This window comes from Silurus meridionalis, chromosome 5, assembly GCF_014805685.1.
Source record: "Silurus meridionalis isolate SWU-2019-XX chromosome 5, ASM1480568v1, whole genome shotgun sequence".
Classification (NCBI taxonomy): Eukaryota; Metazoa; Chordata; class Actinopteri; order Siluriformes; family Siluridae; genus Silurus; species Silurus meridionalis.
The window spans coordinates 655,912-674,860 of record NC_060888.1 but is presented as its reverse complement, the minus strand read 5'-3'; the positions used below and the strand labels follow the sequence as shown (position 1 = coordinate 674,860).

The 18,949-nt window shown below is 46.7% G+C and overlaps 1 protein-coding gene across 1 annotated transcript in view; it reads left to right on the top strand.

Annotated features, from left to right (window-relative positions):
• The window catches only part of si:dkey-237h12.3 (teneurin-3), a 100,551-nt gene extending 83,966 nt beyond the window's left edge, over positions 1 to 16,585 (top strand). Inside the window, 14 exon segments of the mRNA XM_046849368.1 lie at positions 338 to 587; positions 3,476 to 3,708; positions 4,559 to 4,713; positions 5,656 to 6,536; positions 7,156 to 7,331; positions 7,892 to 8,127; positions 10,982 to 11,278; positions 11,352 to 12,072; positions 12,075 to 12,110; positions 12,113 to 12,961; positions 13,058 to 13,188; positions 13,592 to 13,683; positions 15,480 to 16,241; positions 16,564 to 16,585. Coding sequence (XP_046705324.1) covers positions 338 to 587; positions 3,476 to 3,708; positions 4,559 to 4,713; positions 5,656 to 6,536; positions 7,156 to 7,331; positions 7,892 to 8,127; positions 10,982 to 11,278; positions 11,352 to 12,072; positions 12,075 to 12,110; positions 12,113 to 12,961; positions 13,058 to 13,188; positions 13,592 to 13,683; positions 15,480 to 16,128 — 4,706 coding nt within the window. The 3' untranslated portion in view covers positions 16,129 to 16,241; positions 16,564 to 16,585.
• The last annotated feature ends 2,364 nt before the right edge of the window (positions 16,586 to 18,949 follow it).

The window sequence follows — 18,949 nt, the reverse complement described above, 5'->3', positions numbered from 1 at the left end:
GTCTCCAAACCTCAACATTCCACTGAAACACATTAGAGATTACCAAATAGGTCCCAGACTCCTGTCCCAGATAGTTTTATCTCCATTACCTTCATATCTCCATATCTCAATCCCGGAAAACATTTTACTTGTCTCACATTTTGAAGCATGGACTTTAATGTATCTCATGAATATTGAATAAGTGGAAGGAATAAAGATGAGAAACGTGGAACACTTCAGTCTTAAGCTCTTCACTGTGCAGTCATTGATCTTCCTAATAGACACAAGTGTTTGTCGATATCAGAATGATCTTCTGCTGCTGAGACTCAGATCTTTGATGAGGTGTCTTGTTTCTCAGGGATTCTGTATAAAGGAAATGGTGAGAACGTGTTCCTGTCCCAGCTGCCCCCAGTCATCAGCACCATCATGGGAAATGGACGGAGGAGAAGCATTTCCTGCCCCAGCTGCAATGCCCCGGCTGGAGGTAACAAGTTGCTCGCTCCTGTGGCACTGGCATGGGGCAGAGATGGAAGTCTGTATGTGGGAGATTTCAACTACATCAGACGCATTGATCCTACAGGAAATGTTACCAGCATTATGGAGCTCAGGTGAGTGCTGTGTGAATAGATGGATGGCTCTGTGTTTGGGCTGGAGATGGATGGATGGATGGATGGATTTCTATCTATTATAATGATTTATAAATAACATGTAGAGCGTCTCGGCGTGTCGTCTGTTCGTCTCGTCTTTACGTCTTTTTCTATTTCCATTTCTTCTTTCTTTTCTTTCTTGTTGTTTTTTCTTTTTTTTATTTGCAACTTGTTGAAAATTAAATTATTTTCTCAGTGCGTCTCTTGAGACATCAATAAAAACGAAATGATTAGTTTCCTGTGTGTGTGTGTGTGTGTGTGCTTGTGTTTGTGTGTGTGGTCGTGTGGTTGTGTGTGTGTGTGTTCGTGCGTGCGTGTGTGTGTGTGCTTGTGTGTGTGGTTGTGTTTGTGTGTGTGGTTTTGTGTGTGTGTGTGTGTGTGTGGTGTGTGTGTGTGTGCTTGTGTTTGTGTGTGGTTGTGTTTGTGTGGTTATGTGTGTGTGTGTGGTTTTGTGTGTGTGTGTGTTCGTGCGTGCGTGTGTGTGTGTGTGTGTGCGTGTGTGTGCTTGTGTTTGTGTGTTTGTGGTTGTGTGTGTGTGTGGTTGTGTTTGTGTGTTTGTGGTTGTGTTTGTGTGTTGTGTGTGTGTGTGTGTGCGTGGTTGTGTTTGTGTTTGTGTGTTGTGTTTGTGTGAGTGTGTGTGCTTGTGTTTGTGGTTGTGTGTGTGTGTGTGTGTGTTTGTGGTTGTGTTTGTGTGTGTGTGTGTGCTTGTGTTTGTGTGTTTGTGGTTGTGTGTGTGTGTGTGGTTTTGTGTGTGTGTGTGTGTGGTGTGTGTGTGTGTGTGTGTGTGTGTGTGTGTGTGGTTTTGTGTGTGTGTGTGGTTGTGTTTGTGGTTGTGTGTGTGTGTGTGTGTGTGTGTATGTGTGTGTGTGTGTGGTGTGTGTGTGTGTGTGCGTGTGTGTGTGTGTTGTGTGTGTGTTGTGTGTGTGTGTGTGTGTGTGTGTGTGTGTGTGTGTGTGTGTGTGTGTGTTGTGTGTGTGTGTGTGTGTGTGTGTGTGTGTGGTTGTGTGTGTGTGGTTGTGTTTGTGTGTGTGTGTGTGTGTGCAGCAGAGACGTGGATTGATTTAATGATGGAGGGAAGGAACAGACGAGTGAATGTGGATGTGTATGATGAATGAAAAAACGCATCTCGGTCATGTGATGAGATTTTTCTCTCTCAGCTCTGATTTTATTTACATGCAACCTGTTTGTTTTTTCTTCTTTGCTGCTGGAAGGAATAAAGATTTCCGACACAGGTGAGTGACACGTTCAGTGACAGAAAAGTGGAGGAAATTAGGAGCAAATTGGGAGTAATTGTGGAAAGTGATGTTTAAAAAGCACATACTGGATTAATGGCCAGGTGTCCACAAACTTTTGGCAATGTAGTGTATATTACATATTATAACTTATAAACTTTTTATTGTTTATTATTATTTTATTATTATAATCATCTGACCATAAGTGCCTTTTGAACATCTCATCCCACATTTAGTCCACATGTGCTCTGATGTTCCACCAGATTGTGTGGATTCATTCAGCTACATGGGTTTTAGTAAAGTCATGTGCTGATGTAGGGGAGAAGATGAGGAGACCTGGGGTGCAGTCAACGTTCACAGATCTTCCATGTAAAGCAGATCTTCATGGAGTTGGCTTTGCAGACAGGGACATGGTCATGCTTTAACACGTTTAGGTCTCCTAGTTCATGATTCTGCATCCAAAGACGTGTGATACAACTGTGTGTCTGGTAACAGCTTGGAGAATTCTATTCTATTCTATTAAATTCAATTCATTTTTATTTGTATAGCGCTTTTAACAATGAACATTGTCTCAAAGCAGCTTTACACAGATAATGTGGTGATTAAATGTGAATAAGTTCTTTGTAAGTATGTTTGTCCCTGATGAGCAACTGTGGCAAGGAAAAACTCCCCGAGATGGCATAAGGAAGAAACCTTGAGAGGAACCAGACTCAAGAGGGAACCCATCCTCATCTGGGTTGCACCAAATGTCCATTTGAAGCAGATATACAAAGTTGTGGGGTACAGTGATGATGATCAGAAGCAAACTGCACTCCCGAGTCAGTGCAGCAGACCGCCAACACCAACTACAGTCCAATCCGTCCTCAAAAGCACCCGTTCTACTCCGGAATTATTTGGAACCACCCAAGGTGTTGATGAGATACCGTCCCAAGCTGCACAGAAGTGTGAAGATCCACAGAGGGGAGAGGGGCAGGAACAGTGGTCACTGGAGCCTCAGGAGCATGTTTAACGAGAGAGAGAGAGAGAGAGAGAGAGAGAGAGAGAGAGAGAGAGAAGAACCACATATGGCTGGAAAAACGTTGTCTGTCCCAATACTTTTGTTGTTGTTGTGGGTTTGTGTGTTAGTGCAGTTTTTCTGGGGTTTTTTGTTTGTTTGAAGCCTGAAACGTGATAATAAAATTAAATAAAAAATGTTGAAATAAAAACGTGACCTGAATCCTGACGTGTTCACAACAAGCAGAACGTATCAAGTCACTGATCCACGTCAGGTCCTGTGTGTTCCACTACGTCCGACCTGCTTTCCCTCGGTGCTGATGACGTCCTCATGAACATCGCTGTAATAAAAGTAAAGCAGACCGATGGAACGCCGTCAGCTGTCGACAGTCATTACGTTTTGCGCTTCACGGCTGTTTCTCGTCCTCGTCTCACACGGGAACCATCACCATCAAAATCATTCGGCTCACGTCAAGGCATCATCGCTGCCTCCTCCAATATTTTCTTTTCACGTCTGATTTATTTTATTTTCCTCACACACAGATGGCAAATCTCAAACGTAATATTTCAAACCTTTCATCTGTCGAACATCTCACACCCGTCTCTCCTCCGTCTCTTCTGCAGTAATAACCCGGCTCATCGCTACTACCTGAGCTCGGACCCGGTGACGGGGCGGCTGTATGTCTCCGACACCAACTCACGGAGGATTTACAGACCCCGCGTTCTCTCCGGCGAGGTGGAACCCCAGGCAAACGTCGATGTCGTAGCAGGAACCGGAGATCACTGTCTTCCTTTCGATGAGAATCAGTGTGGAGATGGAGGACCAGCTTCTGAAGCCCTACTCACAGGACCTAAAGGTACTAACTAAACCAAAAGTTTTCTGGAACTCCAGTTTTATATAATAATTAGAATTCCTCACTGTAATCAGATCTTCCAGTGTGGAATGAACCCGATCTCCAGGGATACACCAGAAACCTTTACATACATCATCCCTGGTTCATCTTCTAAATCATCTTCTCAACACACCACACTGACCAGACATCATGCAAAACATCATGCAAGATCTGCCGCATTCAAAGCACCAGTTCCTGTGCATGAGATCTAAAATGTATGTCACTTTACGGAGAGATTAGATTAGGTTTGCTGTTAATCAGATCTGAGAGGAACCGGAGGAATCACACTGGCCAGATCTTTTATTCCCCAAAGCCCTGATGGGTTCCCCATCTTATCGTTCACACACGCAGCTTAAATCTAAATTCAGAATGTATTCGATGTTTAACAGATCTTCTTTCTCACCTCAAGAGCAGATGATGGATTTGATGCATGCAGATAAACTCAGCCTGATGAAATGTCACCAGCTGCTCACAAAATTCCTCTCAGATTGGTGATTATATTCCTGAGAACCCTGGAGAACCCTTTCAGATTCTTGGAGGATCCTGGAGCACTAAGTAAACTTTACATTATCCAACCATGACCTCAGGGTTTTGACCCAAATCTGATTTATAGTCTGTTTACAAAAAAAAACCTAAAATCCTTTTTTATTTAATTATTTATTTATGTGTCAATATCAATGCAACCAACCTACAAACTAACCAACATGGGGAGACGTGTATAACGACACGTGATCGCAGTGACCTGGATCACGCCAGTCAAACCCATCACACGATAAATCCACGTGAGTCTCACGTGTTTCTGTTCCTGTCTCAGGACTCGCGGTGGATAAAAACGGTCTGATCTACTTCGTGGATGGAACAGTGATCCGGAGAGTGGACCGAAGCGGAATCATTACCACCATCCTGGGGACTAACGACCTCGCTTCAGCTCAACCTCTCAACTGTGACTCTGCTACAGACCTCCAGCAGGTAGGAACAGGAAGAAAGAATAAACTGGTCTACAGTGAAACGTGAACGTGAAAGGTCTAACGCTCTTTAATATATTTTAATGATATTAACTGAAATGAAATGAGTTCTCCTGTGGTAGAAAAGTCGCAGTAGAAGCTGAAGTGTGTGTGTCCTAAAGCTACATTTATAACTGTGGAGGGTTTCAATTAGGGCTCTGCTTCGTAACCATGGCGACCGCTGTAGGACTGCAATTAATACGAACACAGTTTCACACTCGAGCTTCATCAGTGATCATGTGAGGAACAAAATAGACTTCCTGATGAAACCATACTGGATTCCATTCGACTCTACAGAACTCTGTTATAGAAGGGAATGATTTAGTGAGGAACATTTATGGTATCTGTCAGAAGCCCTTATCTAGAGTGACTTGTTGAGGGTTAAGGGCCTTGCTCAGGGGCCCAGTTGTGGCAGTTTGGTGGTGCTGGGGTTTGAACTCATATCCTTCCAATCCGGAGTCAAATGCCTTAACCACTAAGCTCCCACTTCTCCAATTTATAGATGACTTTTATGTTTGAAGGTGAGGATGGGTTCCCTTTTGAGCTCTTGGTTCCTCTTGAGGTTCCTTCTGTATATAATAGCAGATAATTTCTTTCTCCTTACCATTAATTCTGACTTCCTCATTAACATTTATATCCTGAATCCATTTATTTCTGGAAAGCTGCTGATTGGTGTGTAAAAGAATGATATTGAACCTGGAGTGTGTTCATGTAAAAGCTCTTCCACACAGAAGATCTGGAGCAGACATTCTGGCTTCAGTAAGCAGAATTCTTTTCCAGGCCCAGAATCTTAGAATATCTCAAACACTGGTATATTTTCTTTGTTCCTGTGGAAAAGGAAGCTGGGAATGAAACTGCATTGAAGCCCAGCGTTGATGTGGAAGCCTGTGTTTCTTTTCTACTCCAGGTTTCGTTGGAGTGGCCGACAGATCTGGCCGTCAGTCCGATGGATAATTCCCTCTACGTGCTGGACAGCAGTGTGGTTCTGAGGATTACGGAGGAAGGGCAGGTCCGTGTCGCAGCAGGACGTCCTCTTCACTGCCCGCTGGCCGTCTCTGATTTTACAGTAAGCGAGCCTCAGCGTGCTACACGCGTTCATCTGGAGTCTCCGAGCGCCATCGCCGTGTCCTTCACCGGAACACTGCACATCGCAGAGACGGACGAACGGAAAATGAGTCGCATCCGCAGCGTGGCACCGAACGGCGAGATCACACGCCTCGCCGGGTCTCTGTCCGACTGCGACTGCAAAACCGATGTTAACTGCGACTGCTACCTCACAGGTGACGGTTTCGCTAAAGACGCTCGTCTCAACGCACCTTCGTCTCTCGTCGCAGCTCCGGACGGAACGCTGTATGTAGCCGATCTCGGAAACATCCGTATCCGCGCGATCGCGACTAACAAGCCGCAGCTGAATGCACAAGGCCTGTATGAAGTGGCTTCTGCTGCTGAACAGGAAGTGTACATGTTTGACTCGAACGGAACGCACCAGCACACCGCTAACCTCATAACCGGAGACTTTAAATACAACTTCAGCTACAGCAACGACGGAGATCTCACCTCCGTCACCGATTGCCATGGAAACACGCTACGCATCCGGAGAGACGCTAACCGGCAGCCGGTGCGAATCGTAGCTCCTGATAACCAGGTGGTCTGGATGAACGTCGGCTCCAACGGGGCTCTCAAAAGTCTGGGAACGCAGGGGCGGGATCTCCTGATGCTCACCTACCATGGCAACAGTGGTCTCCTAGCAACCAAGAGCACCCCCAATGGATGGACCACTTTCTATGAGTGAGTTTTTAAAAGTTATTTCTAGTTTTTACACCTGAGGGCATCTACGACCTGATCTTCTCATCTGACTCAGAATTCCTGAGAAATATTCATAACAGAGTGTTTCTGATTCAAAACCGTATAAAATATTTCATTTCCCTGAAAATCAAACATTCCTGTGAAGAAGCTCTGAAGATTCATCACATCCCGGGAGCGTAAAGCACTAACTCACTCTCTCTCTCTCTCTCTCTCACTCTCTCTCTCTCTCTCTCTCTCTCTCTCTCTCTCTCTCTCACTCTCTCCTCTCTCTCTCTCTCTCTCTCTCTCCATCCCCTCTCTTTCTTCCTCTCTCTCTCTCTCTCTCTCTCTCTCTCTCTCTCTCACTCTCTCCCTCTCTCTTCATCTCTCTCTCTCTCTCTCTATCCCTCTCTCTCTCTCTCTTCTCTCTCTCTCTCTCTCTCTCTCTCTCTCTCTCTCTCTCTCTCTGTCTCTCTCTCTCTCTCTCTCTCTCTCTCTGTCTCTCTCTCTCTCTCTCTCTCTCTGTCTCTCTCTCTCTCTCTCTCTCTCTCTCTCTCTCCTCTCTCTCTCTCTCTCTGTCTCACTCTCTCTCTCTCTCTCTCTCTCTCTCTCTCTCTCATAGTTACGATAGTGAAGGTAAACTGACGAACGTGACTTTTCCCAGTGGTGTGGTGATCAGTCTGCTCGCTGACACTGGCGTCGTCTCCACCGTGGAAATGGGAAACTCAGAGAGAGAAGAAGAATCGTGGATTACGGCAAACAGGACGGAGATTCAGACGCTCGTCACGCTGCAGCAGGGTTCGTGTTAAATGTCACTTTGTCCCTCGGAGACAAAACGTCTGTTTTTTATAGCAATTTTATTTTTACCCTGTGTTTCTGTGTGTCTTTCTTAGGAAATGACTTGTTTCAGAGTTATAGAGGTGTGGCATGGTGGGCGTGTCTTTAATACCCCCGCCCACACACGGTATAAATGTGAAAATAGCATTTTGTGGACTGTGTGTGAAAACAGACGATTTTTTAGCAGTTGCGTCACGTTTGACGTTTCAGACGTTTCATTGTGGATGAGTAACTTTTGGGAAACGATTGAAAATGATCAGAGAGTTTTTACAATAAAATCTAATTGATCTGGATTAGTGAAGATGTAGCCTTAAACTTTTAATAATCTTCATATAGAGAAAATATCTTCACAAATCTGAAGCCACGCCCACTTATTTCACTAGACGTGCTCAGTGGCATGGCCACATTTCCAAATCTGGTTATAGACACGCCCTCTGTTTTCTGAGCTGATGGGATCAAGTTCAAGTTTTTCTTGTTGACCTCACAGTACATATGAATCCAGAATGTGTTTAATGCTACAGATCAGTTGAAGACGAGTTACGTGGTGGGATACGACGCTTCTCTGTGGGTTTCCTATGCAAACGGACTGAACGCTCATTTTCAAACCGAACCTCACATCCTGTGTGGCGCGTCGTCTCCTACGGTGGCTCGGAGGAACGTCACGCTTCCAGACGACACGGGACAGAACCTGGTGGAGTGGCGTTTCAGAAAAGAACAGACTCGCGCTAAAGTCACGGTCTTCGGACGCAAACTAAGAGTGAGTTTTAAAACTAATGCTGCTGAATTCAGAAGATGTTCAGAAGTAAATCGCAGTTAGAACATGTTTTCTCCAAAGAACACCCAGAGCACTTTTTTATATTTGAACAGTTGATATCGGGTTTCGATGCGGGTCATTCGACATCTCACGCTGAAACAGCACCAGGTAGTGGACGATGTTCTCGTCCTGCTGAGTTCATTTCAACGCTTTCAGATGATCGGTTCTGTTTTTTAAATCCTCTAATATTCTCTTTGTGTACAAAAGAAAAAAGTACAGAAGAGCAATTAAATAACAAAATCGCTACAAGTTTGTTCTTGTGTAAAGATCTGACTGTGTGTAATTAAGGACGTGTTACCTGCTGGCTGTGAGATCTTAACGAGACTCTAAACGATGCTTTATTATAGGCAGCTGTGCTTTCAGAGTCAATAATTAGAATCTGTGTGTGTGTGTGTGTGTGTGTGTGTGTGTGTGTGTAATTTAAGCGCTATTAGTTCTTGATTGTTCCCAATAAAATCCTCCAAACCCTGTCTCACGCCGCTTATTCTCTAATCGTTCAGGATTAAAAATCAGCCTGTGGTCATTCAGGGACTTCAAGAAGTTTTGTTATGGTCTGAAAAAAAGAAGGTTTAAAGTTCTAATCGAAGTTTTTCTCATTAAAAAAGTAGAACGTTATGTTGATTCTCGTCTCGTCTGCTCATCTTGTCTCGTCTCGTCTCGTCTGTGGCAGGTGAACGGTCGGAACATCCTGTCTGTGGATTATGACCGCACACTGAAAACCGAGCGGATTTACGACGATCACCGCAAATTCCTGCTGAAAATCAGTTACGATGTAACAGGACTTCCTGCCGTGTGGACGCCAAGCAGCAAGTTACTGCCGGTGAACGTGAGCCGGAGGAGCAACGGGCAGCTGAGCGCCATCCAGTGGGGATCCGTGGTAAAGCGATTCGAACACGACGAACAAGGACGCGTTCGCACTCAAGTGTTTCCTGACGGCAAGACATGGAGCTACGTACCTGGAGAAGGTAACACAAGTTTCTGTTTTTAAGATGCTTAAAATATAACGTTTTATTGACACGTGTTCTCCGCTTGTCTCAGTCCATGGTGCTGATCCTGGCCAGTCAGCGGCAGTTCACCTTCGAGTACGACTCCGACGGAGAGCTCTCTGCCGTTATCCTGCCCAGCGTCGCGCTACATCATGACAACGATTCGCTCCGTGACCTATTACCGGAATCTTTATCACCCTCCGAAAGCAACGCGTCTGTAGCTGTGGACTACGGCGAAGACGGACGGCTTCTCGAACGCTCCGGACAGGAATGGGACGCAGAGTGATTTATCGATATCGATGGAACAACAAACTAGCAAGTCGTATGCGATAGCACACGTGTCAGTTTCACATACGACGAAACGATTGGCGTGTTAAAGACTGTGAACCTGCAAAGTGAAGGCTTCATTTGCACCATTAGATACAGACAACTCGGCCCCCTAGTGGACAGACAGATATATCGCTTCAGCGAAGATGGGATGGTGAGCGCAAGATTTGATTACGCGTACGACGGAAATCTTCGCGTGAGCAGCGTTCAGGGAGTGATCAACGAGACGCCACTGCCCATCGACCTCTACCAGTACGACGATATTTCTGGGAAAGTGGAGCAGTTTGGGAAGTTCGGTGTGCTCTACTACGACATCAATCAGATCATTTCCACATCCGTTATGACGTACACTAAACATTTCGATGGCCACGGACGAATCCAGGAGATCCAGTACGAGCTTTTCCGGACACAGCTCTTCTGGATCGCAATTCAACACGATGAAATGGGCCGAGTCGTATCAAGAGAGATGAAAATCGGACCTTTTGCAAATGCTACAAAATACAGCTATGAGTACGACGTGGATGGCCAGCTGCAGACTGTCTACCTGAACAAGAAACCAACATGGCGGTATAGCTACGATCTAAACGGGAACATCCACCTGCTTAGCCCCGCAATCGGCGTGCGGATCCTCCCGCTACGCTACGATCTCCGCGATCGCATCACTCGACACGGAGACCTTCAGTACGAGCTGGACGAGGACGGATTTCTCCGTCAGAGAGGAGCAGAAGTCTACCATTACAACTCGAACGGACGCCTGGAGCGCGTTTATAGCAAATCCGCTGGCTGGCACGTTCAGCATCGCTACGACGGCTTGGGAAGGAGGATTTCCACTAAGTCCAGTTTGGGGCAGTTCCTGCAGTTTTTCTATGCGGACCTGAGCTTCCCGAGCCGCATCACACATCTACAACCACTCCAGCACAGAGATCACCTCACTGTACTCGACCTGCTGAGTTCATTTCAACGCTTTCAGATGATCGGTTCTGTTTTTTAAATCCTCTAATATTCTCTTTGTGTACAAAAGAAAAAAGTACAGAAGAGCAATTAAATAACAAAATCGCTACAAGTTTGTTCTTGTGTAAAGATCTGACTGTGTGTAATTAAGGACGTGTTACCTGCTGGCTGTGAGATCTTAACGAGACTCTAAACGATGCTTTATTATAGGCAGCTGTGCTTTCAGAGTCAATAATTAGAATCTGTGTGTGTGTGTGTGTGTGTGTGTGTGTGTGTGTGTAATTTAAGCGCTATTAGTTCTTGATTGTTCCCAATAAAATCCTCCAAACCCTGTCTCACGCCGCTTATTCTCTAATCGTTCAGGATTAAAAATCAGCCTGTGGTCATTCAGGGACTTCAAGAAGTTTTGTTATGGTCTGAAAAAAAGAAGGTTTAAAGTTCTAATCGAAGTTTTTCTCATTAAAAAAGTAGAACGTTATGTTGATTCTCGTCTCGTCTGCTCATCTTGTCTCGTCTCGTCTCGTCTGTGGCAGGTGAACGGTCGGAACATCCTGTCTGTGGATTATGACCGCACACTGAAAACCGAGCGGATTTACGACGATCACCGCAAATTCCTGCTGAAAATCAGTTACGATGTAACAGGACTTCCTGCCGTGTGGACGCCAAGCAGCAAGTTACTGCCGGTGAACGTGAGCCGGAGGAGCAACGGGCAGCTGAGCGCCATCCAGTGGGGATCCGTGGTAAAGCGATTCGAACACGACGAACAAGGACGCGTTCGCACTCAAGTGTTTCCTGACGGCAAGACATGGAGCTACACGTACCTGGAGAAGGTAACACAAGTTTCTGTTTTTAAGATGCTTAAAATATAACGTTTTATTGACACGTGTTCTCCGCTTGTCTCAGTCCATGGTGCTGATCCTGGCCAGTCAGCGGCAGTTCACCTTCGAGTACGACTCCGACGGAGAGCTCTCTGCCGTTATCCTGCCCAGCGTCGCACGCTACATCATGACAACGATTCGCTCCGTGACCTATTACCGGAATCTTTATCACCCTCCGGAAAGCAACGCGTCTGTAGCTGTGGACTACGGCGAAGACGGACGGCTTCTCCGAACGCTCCGGACAGGAATGGGACGCAGAGTGATTTATCGATATCGATGGAACAACAAACTAGCCGAAGTCGTGTACGATAGCACACGTGTCAGTTTCACATACGACGAAACGATTGGCGTGTTAAAGACTGTGAACCTGCAAAGTGAAGGCTTCATTTGCACCATTAGATACAGACAACTCGGCCCCCTAGTGGACAGACAGATATATCGCTTCAGCGAAGATGGGATGGTGAGCGCAAGATTTGATTACGCGTACGACGGAAATCTTCGCGTGAGCAGCGTTCAGGGAGTGATCAACGAGACGCCACTGCCCATCGACCTCTACCAGTACGACGATATTTCTGGGAAAGTGGAGCAGTTTGGGAAGTTCGGTGTGCTCTACTACGACATCAATCAGATCATTTCCACATCCGTTATGACGTACACTAAACATTTCGATGGCCACGGACGAATCCGGGAGATCCAGTACGAGCTTTTCCGGACACAGCTCTTCTGGATCGCAATTCAACACGATGAAATGGGCGAGTCGTATCAAGAGAGATGAAAATCGGACCTTTGCAAATGCTACAAAATACAGCTATGAGTACGGCGTGGATGGCCAGCTGCAGACTGTCTACCTGAACAAGAAACCAACATGGCGGTATAGCTACGATCTAAACGGGAACATCCACCTGCTTAGCCCCGCAATCGGCGTGCGGATCCTCCCGCTACGCTACGATCTCCGCGATCGCATCACTCGACACGGAGACCTTCAGTACGAGCTGGACGAGGACGGATTTCTCCGTCAGAGAGGAGCAGAAGTCTACCATTACAACTCGAACGGACGCCTGGAGCGCGTTTATAGCAAATCCGCTGGCTGGCACGTTCAGCATCGCTACGACGGCTTGGGAAGGAGGATTTCCACTAAGTCCAGTTTGGGGCAGTTCCTGCAGTTTTTCTATGCGGACCTGAGCTTCCCGAGCCGCATCACACACATCTACAACCACTCCAGCACAGAGATCACCTCACTGTACTACGACCTCCAGGGCCACGTGTTCGCCATGGAGATCAGTAGCGGAAAAGAGTTTTACATTGCCTGTGACAACACCGGAACGCCGCTAGCGGTTTTTGGGAGCGACGGAGCTCTTTTGAAGCAGATACACTACACAGCGTTCGGAGAAGTTTATTCCGATTCGAACCCTGATCTCCAGATCGTACTCGGGTTCCATGGCGGTCTCTACGAACCTCTGACTAAGCTCGTTTATTTTGGGGAAAGGGATTACGACATCATCTCCGGCCGCTGGACCGCTCCGGATATCAGGTTATGGGAAACGCTTGGGAAAAACCCAGCACCTTTTAACCTCTACACGTTCCGTAACAACGATCCCATCAGCAAGGTTCAGAATGTGGAGGAGTTTCTTACAGGTGAGGGTTCAATTCCACATCATCTCAGTGATTACAGTAGAGACGGAAGTAAGCTGAAGTTGTTTAAACTGATGTTTATGGATTTGTTTCCGGCAGATGTGAACACCTGGCTGGTTATTTTTGGGTTTCATCTCCACAACAGCATTCCGGGATTTCCAGTTCCTAAATCTGGAATCACTCGAGTGTCATATGAACTGGAGGAGAGTGAAATTTGGGACAATCTTCCGGTACGTCTGAGTCCGAGTCTGTATTTATGATTTTTTTCAGCTATGAGATGTGATGTATAAAGAGGAACATCTGTATAATCATATGGCTCTTAATAAGCATCAGCTCACAAAAGTTAAAAGTACTGAAATCTTCGAACATAAGAATCCTTAAGAATCGTAGACAAACCCTTTGTTTAGATAAAAAAAAAGAAAAAAACCCTAAACCCTGATGTTCACCTGAATAGATTTTTTGTTGAATTCAACATCTGATAGAAAAATCATTGTTTTATAAATGCACGTGTGCACGTGTGACAGAATCTGATAAAGGATTCAGATTTTATATCTGAAATGATAACTTTAGTTAACATTTTTAAATGAAAGGCCACATTAATGGTGATGATGAATATAAATGTGTCTCCTGCAGGCTGTTGGAGTTCAGCAGCAGGTCCTGCGTCAGGCCAAAGCGTTCCTGGCATTAGATTGGATGCCTCCATCTCGCAGACTGCCCAGACCCTGGCTCTGGTTCTCTCCGGGCGAGTCTCTGTTTGGGCGTGGCATCATGGTGGCGCTGTACAAAGGCATGGTTATTACCCACGCTCTCAGCATCGCTAATGAAGACAGCATCAAAGTTGCTAATATCCTCAACGGAGCTCTGTACCTGAAAGATCTTCATTTCACACTGGACGGATATGACACGCATTACTTTGTCAAATCGGGAGCTCCGGAAATGGACCTGGCTGCGCTCCGGCTGGTGACGGGACGTAAGCAGCTGGAGAACGGCGTGAACGTGAGCGTGTCCCAGTCCACGGCGGCAATGGGCGGACGCACGCGGCGTTTCGCTGATGTGGAGCTGCAGTGCGGCATGCTAACCCTCCACGTGCGCTACGGAGCCTCTCTGGACGAAGAGCGGGCTCGAGTGCTGGAGTTAGCGAGACAGAGGCGCTGGCGGCGCATGGGCCCGGAGGCGCGCTGCATACGGGACGGAGAGGCGGGACTCGTCTGTGGACAGAGGCAGAGAAGAGGCAGTTACTTAATGCGGGACGAGTGCAGGGATACGACGGCTATTACGTCCTCTCTGTGGAACAATATCCGAATTATCCGATAGCAGGAACAACATCCAGTTCCTCAGACAAAATGAGATCGGAAAAAGGTAGCAAAGAACTCTTCACCTGCCAGGAATTATTTATATGCACTTATACGGTCAGGTTCTAAACTCTGAGTGCACTACACACACACACTGAGGCTGTGTCTCATTGTATCACACCACACCACACACACACACACACACACACACACACACACACACACTGAGGCTGTCTCATTGTATCACACCACACACACACACACACACACACACACACACACACACACACACACACACACACACACACTGAGGCTGTCTCATTGTATCACACCACACCACACACACACACACACACACACACACACACACACTGAGGCTGTCTCATTGTATCACACCACACACACACACACACACACACACACACACACTGAGGCTGTGTCTCATTGTATCACACACACACACACACACACACACACTGAGGCTGTCTCATTGTATCACACACACACACACACACACACACACACACACACACACACACACACACTGAGGCTGTGTCTCATTGTATCACACACCACACACACAGTGAGGCTGTGTCTCATTGTATCACACACACACACACACACACTGAGGCTGTGTCTCATTGTATCACACACACACACACAGTGAGGCTGTGTCTCATTGTATCACACACACACACACACACAGTGAGGCTGTGTCTCATTGTATCACACCACACACACCACACACACACACACACACACACTGAGGCTGTGTCTCATTGTATCACACACACACACACACACACACACACACACACACACACACACACACACACTGAGGCTGTGTCTCATTGTATCACACACACACACACACACACACACACACACTGAGGCTGTCTCATTGTATCACACACACACACACACACACTGAGGCTGTGTCTCATTGTATCACACACTACACACACACACTGAGGCTGTGTCTCATTGTATCACACACACACACACACACACACACTGAGGCTGTGTTTAATTGTATCAGACAATACACACACACACACACACACACACTGAGGATATTCTCAATCTTTTAACGCTAATGTCGCGTGCTGTTGACTGATGACTCCGCCCCTTTCACACTAAACCGCTTATACTGTACAGCAGCAGGTCCTGCGTCAGGCCAAAGCGTTCCTGGCATTAGATTGGATGCCTCCATCTCGCAGACTGCCCAGACCCTGGCTCTGGTTCTCTCCGGGCGAGTCTCTGTTTGGGCGTGGCATCATGGTGGCGCTGTACAAAGGCATGGTTATTACCCACGCTCTCAGCATCGCTAATGAAGACAGCATCAAAGTTGCTAATATCCTCAACGGAGCTCTGTACCTGAAAGATCTTCATTTCACACTGGACGGATATGACACGCATTACTTTGTCAAATCGGGAGCTCCGGAAATGGACCTGGCTGCGCTCCGGCTGGTGACGGGACGTAAGCAGCTGGAGAACGGCGTGAACGTGAGCGTGTCCCAGTCCACGGCGGCGATGGGCGGACGCACGCGGCGTTTCGCTGATGTGGAGCTGCAGTGCGGCATGCTAACCCTCCACGTGCGCTACGGAGCCTCTCTGGACGAAGAGCGGGCTCGAGTGCTGGAGTTAGCGAGACAGAGGGCGCTGGCGAGCGCATGGGCCCGGGAGGCGCGCTGCATACGGGACGGAGAGGCGGGGACTCGTCTGTGGACAGAGGCAGAGAAGAGGCAGTTACTTAATGCGGGACGAGTGCAGGGATACGACGGCTATTACGTCCTCTCTGTGGAACAATATCCGGAATTATCCGATAGCAGGAACAACATCCAGTTCCTCAGACAAAATGAGATCGGAAAAAGGTAGCAAAGAACTCTTCACCTGCCAGGAATTATTTATATGCACTTATACGGTCAGGTTCTAAACTCTGAGTGCACTACACACACACACTGAGGCTGTGTCTCATTGTATCACACACACACACACACACACACACACACACACACACACACACACACACTGAGGCTGTGTCTCATTGTATCACACCACACACACACACACACACACATACACACACACACACACTGAGGCTGTCTCATTGTATCACACCACACCACACACACACACACACACATACACACACACACACACACACACACTGAGGCTGTCTCATTGTATCACACCACACACACACACACACACACACACACACACACACACACTGAGGCTGTGTCTCATTGTATCACCACACACACACACACACACACACACACACACACACACACACACACACACACACACACACACACACACTGAGGCTGTGTCTCATTGTATCACACCACACCACACACACACACACACACACACACACACACACACACACTGAGGCTGTCTCATTGTATCACACCACACACACACACACACACACACACACACACACACACACACACACACACACACACTGAGGCTGTGTCTCATTGTATCACACCACACACACACACACACACACACACACACACACACACACACACACACTGAGGCTGTGTCTCATTGTATCACACCACACACACACACACACACACACACACACACACACACACACACACACTGAGGCTGTGTCTCATTGTATCACACACACACACACACACACACACACACACACACACACACACACACTGAGGCTGTGTCTCATTGTATCACACCACACACACACACACACACACACACACACACACACACACACACACACACACACACACACACACTGAGGCTGTCTCATTGTATCACACACACACACACACACACACACACACACACACACACACTGAGGCTGTCTCATTGTATCACACACACACACACACACACACACACACACACACACACACACACACACACACTGAGGCTGTGTCTCATTGTATCACACCACACCACACACACACACACACACACACACACACACACACACACACACACACACTGAGGCTGTGTCTCATTGTATCACACCACACCACACACACACACACACACACACACACACACACACACCACACACACACACACTGAGGCTGTGTCTCATTGTATCACACACCACACACACACACAGTGAGGCTGTGTCTCATTGTATCACACACACACACTGAGGCTGTCTCATTGTATCACACACCACACACACAGTGAGGCTGTGTCTCATTGTATCACACCACACACACACACACACACACACACACACACACACACAGTGAGGCTGTGTCTCATTGTATCACACCACACACACACACACACACACACACACACACACACACACACACACACACTGAGGCTGTGTCTCATTGTATCACACCACACACACACACACACACACACACACACACACACACACACACACACACACACACACACTGAGGCTGTGTCTCATTGTATTACACACTACACACACACACACACACACACTGAGGCTGTGTCTCATTGTATCACACCACACACACACACACACACACACACACACACACACACACACACACACACTGAGGCTGTGTCTCATTGTATCACACACTACACACACACAGTGAGGCTGTGTCTCATTGTATCACACACACACACACACACACACACACTGAGGCTGTGTTTAATTGTATCAGACAATACACACACACACACACACTGAGGATATTCTCAATCTTTTAACGCTAATGTCGCGTGCTGTTGACTGATGACTCCGCCCCTTTCACACTAAACCGCTTATACTGTACAGGGGTACGCAAGTGCGCTACACTTAATTACCTTCGATTTCTAATGGTGCACACTTGGTGGAAAACATCTCATCGAGGTCATCTGGAGAGTTTTTGTGTAACGGATCAATACCAGGCGAACAACAGCGATGTGGCAGCACAAATGATGGAAATCAGATGTTGTGTCTTTGAGACTTGACCTCATTTCATTCACATTAGTCCTCTGTAGTAATGGAGTGTAAAAGAACTCACGCGTGGATTAGCGTTAGTGTTTATTAGCAAGAGCTCCGAGAGGGAACACTACAAAGTGCTGCTCAGTCCCATGTTTTATCTCTAATAAAGCGTTAAAATAAAGGGGTTAATATTCACAAAGCTCTTCAGCTTGACCCTGGGGTACCTGCAGGGTTTCCACTGGGGCCTAAAAATCAACATTTTAGCTCTTATAAAGTGATAAATTTGCTTTTCCGGGTCTTAAATCAGGTGTTTATTTGCGATGTTTATGTAACGCTGCCCCTGATGCTCATGAAAATGCTCCTGCAGCACTTTACAATCGCTTTATGTTTTTATTGTTCTTTCTTTCGCTGGTCCAAATATAATTTGCTGTATTACGACTACAAATGAGACCAACATGCAACAGCCAATCAGCTTGCAGTTGTTGGAGCGAATTTCTCAGACTGTACCACAGACTATTTATTTTTCAGCGATGAGGAAGTGCAGGTTTAGTGATATAAAAAGACGTATTTGTGTGGAGGTTTTTGATGTTGTGAAACAGGTTATACATTTTATTCTTAATGGTCCTACAAAGGTCTGGGGAAACCCTGTACCAGGTATTTCTCACCTGTCTTTATTAACAGCTAGCAAGATATAAAGCTCTAATTTCTCTTAGTGAACTGAACCTCTGGCAGACTGCTGCTCATATCAGGAAAAAACCTGCATGTTTCTGATTCTGTCATTCTGCC